Below are 15,283 nucleotides of genomic sequence, written 5' to 3'. Positions count from 1 at the left end.
AGGCCATTGAATTACTATTACAACCACACTGCCTGCTTTCTTACCCTCCCCACTCCTCTCTTGCATATGCTAACCACTTTCACACCCTCTGCACTCCACATCTGTTTGCACTCATTTCCTGCACATACTGTTTGCTCTCATACCCTCTGCACACACTGCTTACCTTCATACCCTCCACACACTTCCATTCTGCCAGCTGGCATAGCTTCCACACTCCTCTCCTGCACATAGTACCCACCATCATACCCTCTGCACTCCTCCCCTGTACATGGTGTCTGCCGTCATACTCTGCAGTGGTTTCCTGCACATCCTGTCCAGAGTCATTCCCATCATGTTGCCAGTTCTGGAATGGGCACACTTTAGCTAGTTTTATTAGTATATCATGTACATCAATTACTTACAATAATGAATGAGTGCTGCTGTTTGTGTTTTTTGTTTTTATTTTTTTTTTGGTCTGAAAGAAAAAAAAAAAAAAACAACCAGTCGTATGTATGGTGATATGCAGTTACCAGCCAATAAGATCATCTTTACAAGTTCCTTCAAACAAACAGGCTTTTAGACTAGAGTTATAAACCCACACACCCCATATTAATAGAGACCACATCATGAGCATTTATTTTGTTATGATTTATCATTGCATTAAAGAAAACTCCACTTTTGCTGAAAAATCAATATATTGCTACAAAAGTCACTTTGAGTTAAGGTTTCCTTTTCTCCTCTGGCTGCAGTCAACCATAATTTATTATCCCTTTTTTAAATCAAATCTGACTTCTTGGCAAAAGTGCTCAGTTTGTATAAAATTTTCTAGAATTCTTCACCCCGTTCTTGTAACTGGCCACTGATCTCTCAAGAAGTCTACACACTTTGGGGCTGATTTACGAAAACTGGAGAGTGCAAAATCTGGTGTAGCTGTTCATGGCAGCCAATCAGCTTCTTTGCACTCTCAAGTAATCAACCCCCTTTAGGTCAGGCTATAGACATTCGGGCATCTTTGAAAAGATACTTGCAGAGTGATTTTCAGAAGTAATGTTTATTGTCACAACACTAGAACTGATCATGTGACAATATTGTAGTCAGAGTATGTTGTGATAGCTTATCACAATGCCTGCACAACAGAAGAATGCAAGGATCCACAGTAAAGTTTGCTAGAACCTTTGAGATATATACACACACATATGCACACGCACATACAGACCTAACAAAGAAACGTTTTTGTTTCAACAAAAGTGGAGTTTAACTTTAAACGTTAAAGAGTTTAAAAAGACAATATCTAATTACCCAATAAAGCACTTATAAATAAGTATCCGTTAAAAAGGACTAGTAAGCTTTTGGCATTTTATCACTCAGATCTTCCTACTGAAGGATAATCTCATCTTTTAATCCAAGATGGATCTTTTGCAATGCCGGAATTTTCAGGGCCCAGAATAGCAATTGCATGGGTGGAGTTCCCAGCAGTTAGATACCTGCAAGAGGTTACATGTATTAATATTCCAGTGATGAAAGAGAAGAAAATACAAAACTGAACTCCAGGCATAACAGTTAAATATATGTGATTTATTCCCTGCCAAATATGTATGTCCAGCTATATTTGTGATCCAGGCACCTCTGGCAGAGAGCACAGCCCGGTTTGTGACATTTAGTGCAGTCATAGTATATTTACAGCAAATGTTTTGATTCATGTCTACATGACAACTTTAGTTTACTAAAGAAAACATAATTAGCAAAAATAATGGATGCTAAAACACATACACAATGTATCAATCTGTCAACAGGACTATATCGAATATAGAATAAGCACACCACAAAATTTAAAAACATCTTTTTGTAAGTTATATTAAACATATGGATGACAAGTTAGATCACAACATGTTATATACACCTGGTGTAAGATTTATTAAGCTATGCACAGTATACTGTACATACACCTTATGCAGCAAACAGGATTATCTGCAGAGACCGTAGAAAAAAAAGCAGCATATACAATTATAATATAACCACCAATAAAGGATCCGTACAAGAAAAAAAAACAAAAAAACAGAATGTTGAAGATAAGTTAAAAGAGGTTCTAAAAGGTTCAATTTTTTTCTTCTTTAAAATAATAAACATATTTACCTGCTCTGTGTAATGGTTTTGCACAGAGCTACCCTGCTCCTTCCTTTTTTCAGGTCTCCTGCCGACACTTCAGGCCCCTACCCCAACTGACTGTCCCCAGAGCAAGCAAGTTGCTCTGCAGGCACTCATTCGTGCTCACTAAGCTGGCTCTGTGTGTCTACGGGACACAGTGTGGCTCAGCCCCCCTCCCCCTCCTCACTGGCTGTGATTGATAGAAGCAGGAGCCATTGGCTCCTGCAGTTGTGTCACAGCCAATGAGAGCGAGAGGCCCGGGAGAACAGCTGCACATCACTGGAGTAAGATGGGGCTCGGTGAGTATTAGGGGTGCTAAGGAGGGAAGCTGCACAATGAAGGCTTTTTAGCTTCCTACATAGAATGCATGAAGGTAAAAAAAACCTTCATCCTTTACAAGCACTTTAAGAGCCTGAAACCTAATGTGAAAAAGATGCCCAACATCTGGATGTAGAGAATTACTCTCTTTCTCAAGAGCCTTATGTTGTACGATGGTAATTGCACCTTTTGTAAGATTGTTAGTGTGATGGTCTGGAGTGAAAATTGGGCTCAGTGTTGGTTCAAGGCAAAATCATTCACCCATTTTTACCCAAAGGGTCTATGCAAAAATCAAATGGTGGGGTGTCTCCTGGACCATAGGGTTTGAACAATGGAGTAGAGAGACTCAGAAGCTTGTCCAGAGGAAGGAAAACCCTGATCACGCTCATGTCCAAAGTCAGACTCAGATACTCCAAGTAGTGCATCAGTTCTAATGCTGAAGTCTGAAAATTTAGATCCATCCAAACCTTTGCAGGGTCTACACTGTCTGATGGACATTGGTTGACAGAAACTGGACTGATTTTGTTAAGGCATCTCAAGTTGTGAATACCCCGAGAGCACATCAGAGCCAAGACAAGAGCTATAAAACAAGAGCTGTCTCCAACACTTGTGGTGCCACAGACAGGTCAAAAGAGAAGGGCAACAAAATTGGTAGTGTAGTGTGCCCACAGAAAAATACAGATAGCTTTGATGCAGAAGTGCAAACAGACATTCTTGGTGTCCAAAAAGACCAGAAGGTCCCCTGTTGAAGGAAAGCGATGATTGACCGGATTCCATATGTAATTTTTAAACCAGAAGGAACTTGCTGTTAATCTTCAGATCCAGAATGGGGCAAATGCCTTCTTTGGTCCATGGAACAATTAACAGGTTGAAGTATAAATTCTGAAACCTTTCCTTTTCAGGGAAAGGGACAAGGACCACCTGCTAGAGCAGCTGCCAGAAATTTAACCCACTTTTTTGAAGAGAAAGTTTGAATTTGACAGCATGAAGTGGGCAGAAGGAAGAGATCGAAACCATAGTTTATAGATCTTGGATACACCATTCTGAACCCAAGCCTTTGAAATGTCCTGGGCCCAGATAGGTTTGAAGGCCAAGTATTCACCGACTCACTGTTAAAAGAGCTGGTTTCTGGACTTTATGGGTTTGGAGGTCCATGTCTTACAGTGTAAATAGAAGCCAGGCTTGGGCCCAAAGGCCTGAGAGAAACAAAAACACTTCTTCATGTCTGAAGATTACCTTCAGAAGTGTTTGCCTTCTTCTGGGGTAAGAGAGTACTCTTATCCCCTGTCACTTCTTTGATGCAAGAGTCATACCCCTTCAATTGGCATTCTCACAAGCGCAGAAGTTTACAGACCAATACTTGACCCGAAGGATCATTCCCATATGCACCTAAAGGATCGTTCTGGAGATTGAATTCATTAACCCGGCAACACCATAGTGCAAGCGCACAGATGGCAGCTCTAGCTATTGGAGAACTTTCGCCCTTCCAGCAGGATTACCCCCTAAGGGGTCTTCAGGTACAGGGTCCAAGATGGACTACGAAACTAAAAACTTACATAGCTCACTGCAGTGAACTCAGGAGGAATCAACTGATCCTGAAAGCTGCAAGTTGGAAGCTACAGTGACTATGTAGTAGCTAGAAAACCTGGTAGAAAAGTGCTGATGAAAAAAATGATTAAAGAAAATAGAAATAAAAAGAAAATTGTTTGCATAGAGTGAAGGTGCCCATTCACCTAAAGATACGAACAAACAACTGAGGTTTGTTGGGAGTGGGAGAGGTTATATTGGGGAGGGAGAGGTTATATTGGGGCTGTCTTTAAAACAGCGGCTATATGAACACAGTTGTAGTTCCTTCAAATTAGCACTTGTGGCTGTCCCCATAGAGTAACATAGGCTGCCTGCCTGCATCTCTAGCTGCATATACAAACCCCATCATTCCAGATGTATGGGCCACAGAATCTATGTGAATGAGCCATTAATTTAGTTTTTACATTTTTACAATTAACTTTTTTGGTTAAATGAATAGCAGTGATCAGCTTTCCAGCGGCTGGTCACAGCTATTTTTATAATCCGCAAATTATGGTGGGCAATAAAATTGAAGCGACCATGAGCTATTGGCAAAAGGGGAATGCAGCTGACACAAGACATACTGACCTGGCCAGCTGGAAAAGGTTCTGTTACATCGTATGTCTTACAACAGGGGCAGCAAAAGGGATAAGAGTTGACTTGTACCATGCCCAAGCACAACTGTCCCCGATCCCTTGCACAAACATTATGACAGGCCAGAGCTTGCTTACATCATCAACTCTGCCTCACTTAGATGTGTGCGGTGCCAGAGTCCAGTTGAACGGTGCCTGATCCCACTACTCCAAGCAGGCCAAGCAGGACAGAGTGATAACAGTCAAACAAACTGGACTTTGTGATCTGTATGGTGCAAAAGCACGTTTGACCTCCATAGTGTGAGTTTCGTATAAGATCTGCTCAGAAAGGACCTTAAGACAACTGCTGTGTGACTCATCTGTAAGATTCCACTTACCTGCCAGCAGAATTAACCAAGTCTTTTTGGTTTACAGCAAACAGCCGTTCTCTGTACAGTTGTATCATCTCATCACTTATACCTCTGAGAAACAGAAGCCTGCCTAAAATAAATCAGGAAAAGAAATAGCTCAAGTAATTCTGGGGAAAAGTTATCGAAAATTAAAAGTTCACACAAGCCATCACAACCAAATAACTTTATTTTTTGATCACCATTTAAAGCAGAACTAAAAACTCAGCAATACTTACCTTTGCTTCAACAAATCTGAATGCATATATGGCCCCTCACCAAAACTGGTATCTTCCAGGTGCAGGTCTTTGACCTTCTTGATTGGCTGCCATGTTATGACGTCACTCTCACACATGCAAGTCAATCCAGCACACAGGTACTGCATGCGCAGCCCAGTGTACATTCTACAGAAGACTGTTAGCAGGCAGGTAGGTGTATTTGATTGCAGAAGAGACAATAAAAAGTCTGCCTGCCCTCAGTTTAATTATAAAGCCGAACTTCACTCTCTTCACACTCTCAATCAGCATGGACTATTTTTACTCCTTACGTTGCTAGCATTAGTAAATAGAAAGTATATGATATTTACTTGTTTTAAACTTTTTTCACATTTTATCTGTTACTTCCTGGTGTCCAGGCCTAGGCAAATTATGGCATACATCCCAGTAGTCTGGAGGAGGGGTTTTCTCAGCTAAGCACACCCTCCTGCCTGCATGCCCGAGTTAAAGACAGATGGATTCCAGGAAGTAAATGCTACATGAATCATCTGCCCTTACTCAAGCTGTCTATAGCCACAAAAGCTAGGAGCGGATTCTTTTTTTTTTTTTTTAGTGATTCTTCAGGAAAATAAAGCATAAAAGACATGGATGGATGAGTTTGCTTTGAATTAGTTTTTAGTTTGTCGTGGTCAGATGCAGTGTAGTTCCACTTTAAGGTGTTTTAATTTATTAATGATTGCAGAGACAGTTGTTTTTGTCTATGTGATGGTCTTGCAGTCAGGGCACAATTTAGCACTACTAGGTGGGGAGAACAGGACACAACTATCAACAGACAAGGGGATGGCAGGTAGGCAAGATTTAGACCCAAAAGGGCGATGGCAAGTGGAAGGGGCTTAGAAGCACAGCACATTGGCAGATGGGTGGGGCTTAGGCTCAATGGGTGGTAGCAGCTCAGCAAGGCTTAAGATGAAAGAGTGGTGGTAAGTTGGCCAGGTATTGACTCAAAAGGGTGATGGCAGGTGGGCAGGGTTTAGACTCAGGTGAGAAAGCCGAGCCCTTAGCAACAAAGAGAAGCCAGTTATTAAAGGGAGCACAGGGGAAGATTTTCTGACTAATAAAGGCATTCTGGTGTGGGTGCTCATAGGCAGCATATTTACTTTTATACCATTTATCAAGGGTGACAAGGATACTTCCAATTGCAAAAGCTAGATGTACCTTTGTCTGAAGGTGCAACAGGTGCGTCCACGGAGGAAAACACAGAGAGTTTGGCTTCATCTACGTCCTGCTCGCTGAAATTTCCAGACTTTGCCCAGTCTATTGCCTTATCAAATGCGGACAATGTGGACAAAGAATTTGGATCCCTAAAAAGTATAAACATGTTTAGCCTTGGGTTTCAAAAACAAATATATATGCAAAAAGGTATCATCATGCAATCGAAAAATATTTTCTTACCGATAGGAATAGAAGGTATAAAGGCCATCATAATCAATAGAGGAGCCTCCACCATAAGCTCCTCCTTTTTCCCGGATCTCCCGATGGAGAAACCTAGCAGCCATGACCTTTGCAAGTACTTGAAGGCTAGATTGGGGAAGTCAGGGGGAGAGAGCAATTCTAGTAGTAAATTAAAAACATCTGAAAAAAATAAAAGAAAGTATCCACCCTTTCCCAACTCCAGGTCACTTAAACTGGAAAAGCGCAGTCATATTCCATTTTTTGTATCATGTGATTTCATTTTTCAGAACTGATTATCGGGCAAATCATACAGAGAAACAGAATGGGGGAGGATACTGTAGGAAATAGGACATGCAATATCAGGGGACACACAACTAAATTGGGGGGGGGGAAAAACATAGCAGCCTAAACCTTCCCCCATTTTGTTATATTTTATATCTGGGATAGCCACACACAAGTTCAAATCCCACATTCTGTATGGAAATTGTATGTTCCACTTAATAGACTGGTGTATAAAAAGTGTCCCCTGAATGTTGGAGATTACCTTCACAGTCTCAAAACATTTTGGTGTGCAATCTGAGTATGGAAATTTAAAGATGAATAGGCCACAGTTTATGTATTGCTATAACCAGTGATTTAATATTAGTAAACCTTGAGACATCAGAAGAAGGGAGATCGCTGAGCCTTTTACCTGGCATAGTCCGGATGACTGAATGGCACAGCCCGTACACATTCACCAACAAAATTTATTGGAAATGGCAAAGAGAAGTGTGTCTTCATCTGAACAGGCTTAAAAGTAGGATCCTAACATAAAAAAGGCACAGATTATTTATCTCACACACATATATTATACATACATACAAACATACACACAGTGGATATAAAAAGTCTACCCACACCCCTGTTAAAATGTCAGGTTTCTGTGATGTGAAAAAATGAGAAAAATCATTTCAGAACTTATTCCACCTTTATTGTAACCTATAAACTGTACAACTCAATTGAACAACAAACTGAAATCTTTTAGGTGAAGGGAAGTAAAAATAAAAAAACTAAAACAACATGGTTGCATAAGTGTGCACTCCCTTAAACGAATACTTTGAGTGCTGTAATAAAATCAAAAGGTGCTTCAACAGTCTTTTTGGGTATGAGTCTATCAGCATGGCACATCTTGACTTGGCAATGTTTGCCCACTCTTCCTTGCAAAAACACTCCAAATCTGTCAGTATCTCCTGTGCACAGCCCTCTTCAGATCACCCCACAGATTTTCGACTGGATTCAGGTCTGGACTATCCCAAAACTTGAATCTTCTTCTGGTGAAGCCATTCCTTTGTTGATTTGGATGTACGTTTCAGGTCGTTGTCATGCTGAAAGATGAAGTTCCTCTTCATGTTCAGCTTTCTAGCAGAAGCCTGAAGGTTTTGTGCCAATATTGATTGGTGTTTGGAACTGTTCATAATTCCCTCTACCTTGACTAAGGCCCCAGTTCCAGCTGAAGAAAAACAGCCCCAAAGCATTATGCTGCCCCCACCATGCTTCACTGTGGGTATGGTGTTCTTTTGGTGATGTGCAGGGTTGTTTTAGCGCCAAAACATATCTTTTGGAATTATGGCCAAAACATTCAACCTTGGTTTCATCAGACCATAACACATTTTCCCACATGCTTTTGGGAGACTTCAGATGCATTTTAGCAAAATTTAGCCGGGTTAGGATGTTTTTCTTCGTAAGAAAAGACTTCCGTCTTGCCACTCTACCCCATAGCCCAGACATATGAAGAATACGGGAGATTGTGGTCACATGTACCACACAACCAGTTCTTGCCAGATATTCCTGCAACTCCTTTAATGTTGCTGTAGGCCTCTTTGCAGCCTCCCAGATCAGTTCCATGGTAGATCTAATGCCTTGGAAATTCCTTTTGTGCCCTTCTCCTGACGGATACCTTTTAAACAAAGATCCCTCTGATGCTTTGTAAGCTCTCTGCGGACCATGGTTTTTGCTGTAGGATGCGACCATGAAAATGTCAGAAAAGACCTACTAGAACAGCTGAACTTTATCTGGGGTTAATCAGAGGCACTGTAAATGATGGCAGGTGTGTACTGACTCCTCTAACAGGATTTTGAATGCAGTTGCTTAATTCTGAACACAGCTACATCCCCAGTTATAAGAGGGTGTGCATACTTATGCAACCGCATTATTTTAGTTTTTTATGTTTACTTACCCCCCTAAAAGACTTCAGTTTGTTTTTCAATTGAGTTGTACAATTTATAGGTCACATTAAAAAGGTGGAAAAAGTTCTGAAATGATTTATCTTTGTCTCATTTTTTTACATCACAGAAACCTGACATTTTAACAGGGGTGCGTAGACTTTTTATATGGGACCAATTGTGATAGGATGCTCTATTATTCGGGACACATGGAAATGGACTGTAGCAAAGACAGTTGAAAAATAATTTTCCTCTTTCGGAGGTTCACACAGACCTACAAAGTCACATTATAACTCATTTTTTTGTTTTATGCTGCCAAAACAAACATGACTTTTGTAGTTAGAAATACTAATTATTTTTACCCTAAATACTTACACGAACCAGCTTTCTGGAACTTTTAGGGGAAACTTCATTTCCATATGATGATGGATTTAATGACTTCTAGAAAACAAAGCAAAATATTATCGTTAAGGTTCAGTATAAGCAAATCTCCATTCACTGTAATGTTAATTAATATACATATGAGCAGGCTAGAGCAGTGCCAAAAACAAGAGAATAATAGAGAAGTGTGTCAGAATAAGTATGACCATCCCAAAACAGAAGGAAAATAAAACAAGGCGCCATTATAAAAAGATAAGGATCAAAGGAGTAAAAGGATATGATTTTCTATAGGAGTCAACCAGCTTCTGTGTTTGATTTACTAGTTCAGGTGAAGGGTGCATTCAGATATGCATATATTCACAACCATGGTGCGTTTGTGAGAACCCAAGCAGGGGTTCACACGATCAGCTGCAAGCGGCAGCACCATTAAAAGCAATGGAAGGATGCCAGCAATCACAGCTAATCGTGTCACACACATGCTGCAATCACATACAAGTGATCGTCCTTAGATGCAGACCGATCATTTGCATGCGATCGCAGCATGAACAATTACATGTGAGTGAGTGCGATTAGCTATGAGTGTCAGCAGCCTTCCATTGCTTTTAATGGGGCTGCCTACTCACCGGTAGTCATGAGAACCCCCGCTGGGGTTCTCGCTTGTAATCGGTGGGCAGAGTACATTCGCTGGTGCAAATGTACCCTAAAAGGAAACCTGTCTGGATAAAAAAAACAAAAAAAAAAAAAAAAAAAACACAACAGAAGTAGCTAATACTTGGTTATTGTAGAGGCTTGGGTACAGTTAACCTCCTAGAATGACCTAGAACGCGTATATAGCCAGTGAATTCAGAACTCTTCACTCTGTATGCTTGCTTCAGGGTCAGCGACTTAAAAAGCAGTACAGCAAAGATTAGCTCTGGAGCTTGGATCTTCAAATATCAGAATTGGAAACACCTACATTCAGGTCCATAAATATTGGGACATCGACACAATTCTAACATTTTTGGCTCTATACACCACCACAATGGATTTGAAATGAAACAAACAAGATGTGCTTTAACTGCAGACTGACAGCTTTAATTTGAGGGTATTTACATCCAAATCAGGTGAACGGTGTAGGAATTACAACAGTTTGCATAGGTGCCTTCCACTTGTTAAGGGACCAAAAGTAATGGGACAATTGGCTTCTCAGCTGTTCCATGGCCAGGTGTGTGTTATTCCCTCATTATCCCAATTACAATGAGCAGATAAAAGGTCCAGAGTTCATTTCAAGTGTGCTATTTGCATTTGGAATCTGTTGATGTCAACTCTCAAGATGAGATCCAAAGAGCTGTCACTATCAGTGAAGCAAGCCATCATTAGGCTGAAAAAACAAAACAAACTCATCAGAAAGATAGCAAAAACATTAGGAGTGGCCAAAACAACCGTTTGGAACATTCTTAAAAAGAAGGAACGCACCGGTGAGCTCAGCAACACCAAAAGACCCAGAAGACCACGGAAAACAACTGTGGTGGATGACCGAAGAATTCTTTCCCTGGTGAAGAAAACACCCTTCACAACAGTTGGCCAGATCAAGAACACTCTCCAGGAGGTAGGTGTATGTGTGTCAAATTCAACAATCAAGAGAAGACTTCACCAGAGTGAATACAGAGGGTTCACCACAAGATGTAAACCATTGGTAAGCCTCAAAAACAGGAAGGCCAGATTAGAGTTTGCCAAACGACATCTAAAAAAGCCTTCACAGTTCTGGAACAACATCCTATGGACAGATGAGACCGAGATCAACTTGTACCAGAGTGATGGGAAGAGAAGAGTATGGAGAAGGAAAGGAACTGCTCATGATCCTAACCATACCACCTCATCAGTGAAGCATGGTGGTGGTAGTGTCATGGCGTGGGCATGTATGGCTGCCAATGGAACTGGTTCTCTTGTATTTATTGATGATGTGACTGCTGACAAAAGCAGCAGGATGAATTCTGAAGTGTTTCGGGCAATATTATCTGCTCACATTCAGCCAAATGCTTCAGAACTCATTGGATGCCGCTTCACAGTGCAGATGGACAATGAGCCAAAGCATACTGCAAAAGCAACCAAAGAGTTTTTTAAGGGAAAGAAGTGGAATGTTATGCAATGGCCAAGTCAATCACCTGACCTGAATCCGACTGAGCATGCATTTCACTTGCTGAAGACAAAACTGAAGGGAAAATGCCCCAAGAACAAGCAGGAACTGAAGACAGTTGCAGTAGAGGCCTGGCAGAGCATCACCAGGGATGAAACCCAGCGTCTGATGATATCTATGCATTTCAGACTTCAGGCTGTAATTGACTGCAAAGGATTTGCAACCAAGTATTAAAAAGTGAAAATTTGATTTCTGATTATTATTCTGTCCCATTACTTTTGGTCCCTTAACAAGTGGGAGGCACATATGCAAACTGTTGTAATTCCTACACCGTTCCACTGATTTGGATGTAAATACCCTCAAATTAAAGCTGACAGTCTGCAGTTAAAGCACATCTTGTTTGTTTCATTTCAAATCCATTGTGGTGGTGTATAGAGCCAAAAATGTTAGAATTGTGTTGATGTCCCAATATTTATGGACCTGACTGTATATCTAAATTTGAAAACGTTCTCATAAAATAAATGTTTTTTTATAACAGACAGATCAGTGATGCAACATTGAACAAATAACCCAAGTAATTAATATATGGGTCTAGTGGATTCTAGTACACAATACTCAACAGGTTTACTGCACCTCTGCAGTATGCCTTATGAGCGACATGTTCCATTGTTCACAACTCCAATACAGAAGCGATTTCAAGAACATGAGCCCTCTTGTTTTCTATCAAGGGGGGTGTAACCCACAAAAAGTGGAGCATAGCCTCTCAGCATCCATCCTTTTATGGGCAAGGAATAATACCCCAGTAGTCTGCTGGCTCTCCCATCTGGCTCCCCGATCTGAGAAAGTATGCTGTGAGTGCTATACTTCAAACTGCACAGAAGTACAAAATAGATATGATTTTGAGGACACAAGTCCTCCAAATTTTGTACTAAGGGGTACAGCCCACAGAGGATGCATCATAGCCTTTTAATGGGTCCCCCAATCAACAGTTGGAACAAAGTAAAAAAAGTATGCTGTGTGCACTATACTTTCCGCTATACACAAGTCCAATACAGAAGTGATTTTCACATTAGGCATCAAGCACCTCCACAATATGAGGACGGACAGTTTTTTGGACTTTTTTATTCCTTTGAATTCCTCCCAAAAAGTGCTCCACCTCCTTCGAAGCCACTGACATCTGTTGTGGGGTGGCATTCAGGGAACACCTGATGAACAGGAAATAAAAAGTAGCATTAAAAAAAATACAATACCACCACTACTCTATTGAAGGGTTGAGTTGAACCTTACAGACATCATCCGTAATATTTCCTCATCTAAGCTTCTGCTACAGAATTTCACTCCTACTGCAGCATTCTCCAGAGTGTAATAGAATGAGAAACCAAACTACAAGAGCATGAGCACTATATAGTGAATGTGGGTTGTTGTCTCTAGATCTCGCCTTAAGTCCCAGAAAGATGCAAGAATCTGTAGGGCAGTTCAGCATATAAAACTGATTAGATTTGTGTCGTTAAAATCTTTTTCTTTCCTTTCTTTTTTTTTGGGGGGGGGGGGGGGGGTGGCAATTTAACAGGCTAAGCAGTGCATATTTGGAAACATAAGACTATATGATATAGCCAGGGAAAACCATGTTATTGTATTATTATGAAGATATGTCTGAAAATGCAGCTTCCTCAAAGGTGGTATTAATGCTAAAGGTGTTTTACCTTGAGTCCTCTCTCAGACCAGAGCTGTGCCTGTCTGCAGCAGCACTGCTTTCTCTTCTTTGATTTACAGATTTCGCTGAGAGAAATGGTAGCCATTGGCTCCTTCTGCTGTCAGTCAAATCTGGGGGGGAAGGGAGTGGAGGACAGGGCCAAGCCCCACTGTGTGTCAATGAACACAGCCCCGCTCCGGAGTGCACCGCTCCCCACTGTGTGTCAATGTACACAGCCCCGCTCCGGAGTGCACCCGCATGTGTGCCCTAATTGCTCCTGCATCTGCCTCCATAGCAAGCTGTGTGCTGAGAGTGCCAGTAATACTCCCCAGTAGAGAAGGCATTACCACTGCACAAAATAGGCAAGTATAACATCTTATTTTAACCACTTGATGACCAAAAATGTACCAGTACGTTGCTGGACTTCAAGTGGTCATACCAGGATGATCATCCTGATATTGTTTTTTGGGTTTTTTTAGAGCCGACAGTCAGCTGACCATAGAGGTAATCAGACTGAAACGGCACTGATCAGCTCTATAATAGAAAACCATAAGCGATAAAGAATTCCTCATTTCCGGTTTCCCCCAAAACATTAAAAAAAAAAATATAAAGCAGAGGCCCTAGAGAATAAAATCGTGGGTGTTGCAATTTTTTTTAAATGTCACACTGTATTTGCTCAGCGGTTTTTCAAAAGCAATTTTGTTTGGAAAAACACTTTTTTGAATTTTAATGCACAAAAACACAATCTATTACCCAATTGTTTGATTCATTTTAAAAGATGTTACGCGGAGTAAATCGATACTTAATATGTCATGCTTTAAAATAGTGCATGCCCGTGCAACTGCAACAAATGATGTAAATATTATCCAAAGGCAACACTTTTTAAAAGTCTTTACAGGTTACTACAGAGGTCATCTGGTACTAGAATTTTTGCCCTGGATCGGCCATTTGTGGTGATCTCACATGTGTGGATGATTGCTGTTTGCGTGTGTGGGACTGAACATGCGTTTGCATTTGTGTGCTAGCACGGGGGGGAAACGGGGGTGTTTTCAATTTTTACACTGGTCACTGTCATTTTTTTTTTTTTTTTTGCAGCACGTTTATGGTTATCACAGGCAAAAAGAAATAGCCAGTGACAGGTACTCCTTATGGGGAGATCTGGGGTTGGACCTCAGATGCCTCCTCTTCCCTTAAAAGCATCTAATCAAACCAAAAATTGGTGTGATCAGATGCTATACTAGTTTAAAATGGTGCAGTTTACATCCGGGAAAAACGGAAGTGAAGAACGCTCATCACTTCTTGTTTTCTTTACCATAGAGGTGATCAGTGCCACTCCGGTTACTGATTACCTCTATGGTCAGCTGGCAGAAGGCGGTGGGGGACATCCCCTCCTATGGCTACCTGTCTGGATTGCGTTTTCAAATATATATATATATATACACACACACACACACACACACACACACACACACACATATATACACACACACACACACACACACACACACACACACAGCGGGGATCGAAAGTTTGGGCACCCCAGTTAAAAATTTGTATTAAGGTGCATAAAGAAGCCAAGGAAAGATGGAAAAATCTCCAAAAGGCATCAAATTACAGATTAGACATTCTTATAATATGTCAACAAAAGTTAGATTTTATTTCCATCATTTACACTTTCAAAATAACAGAAAACAAAAAAATGGCGTCTGCAAAAGTTTGGGCACCCTGCAGAATTTATAGCATGCACTGCCCCCTTTGACAAGCTGAGACCTGCCAGTGTCATGGATTGTTCTCAATCATCGTCTGGGAAGACCAGGCGATGTCAATCTCAAAGGTTTTAAATGCCCAGACTCATCTGACCTTGCCCCAACAATCAGCACCATGGGTTCTTCTAAGCAGTTGTCTAGAAAACTGAAACTGAAAATAGTTGATGCTCACAAAGCTTGAGAAGGCTATAAGAAGATAGCAAAGCGTTTTCAGATGTCAATATCCTCTGTTCGGAATGTAATTAAGAAATGGCAGTCATCAGGAACAGTGGAAGTTAAAGCAAGATCTGGAAGACCAAGAAAAATATCAGACAGAACAGTTCGCAGGATTGTGAGAAAAACAATTCAAAACCCACGTTTGACTGCACGATCCCTCCAGAAAGATCTGGCAGACACTGGGGTTGTGGTACACTATTCCACTATAAAGAGATACTTGTACAAATATGGTCTTCATGGAAGAGTCATCAGAAGA

General features: G+C 40.9%; 1 protein-coding gene across 1 annotated transcript in view; it reads right to left on the bottom strand.

Annotated features, from left to right (window-relative positions):
- Positions 1-422: 422 nt before the first annotated feature.
- Positions 423-15,283, bottom strand: part of PITRM1 (pitrilysin metallopeptidase 1) — a 79,968-nt gene continuing 65,107 nt past the window's right edge. Inside the window, exons 21-27 of the mRNA XM_089668721.1 lie at positions 12,437-12,557; positions 9,231-9,296; positions 7,346-7,458; positions 6,655-6,780; positions 6,418-6,563; positions 4,979-5,081; positions 423-1,463 (exon numbers count right to left, since the gene is read on the bottom strand). Coding sequence (XP_089524847.1) covers positions 1,370-1,463; positions 4,979-5,081; positions 6,418-6,563; positions 6,655-6,780; positions 7,346-7,458; positions 9,231-9,296; positions 12,437-12,557 — 769 coding nt within the window. The 3' untranslated portion in view covers positions 423-1,369. The remainder of the gene's footprint in view (positions 1,464-4,978; positions 5,082-6,417; positions 6,564-6,654; positions 6,781-7,345; positions 7,459-9,230; positions 9,297-12,436; positions 12,558-15,283) is intronic.

This window comes from Staurois parvus, unplaced genomic scaffold, assembly GCF_062004578.1.
Source record: "Staurois parvus isolate SC_StPar_1 unplaced genomic scaffold, SC_StPar_1.0 ptg000061l, whole genome shotgun sequence".
NCBI classification, from domain to species: domain Eukaryota; kingdom Metazoa; phylum Chordata; class Amphibia; order Anura; family Ranidae; genus Staurois; species Staurois parvus.
This window is presented reverse-complemented; position numbering and strand designations above follow the sequence as displayed.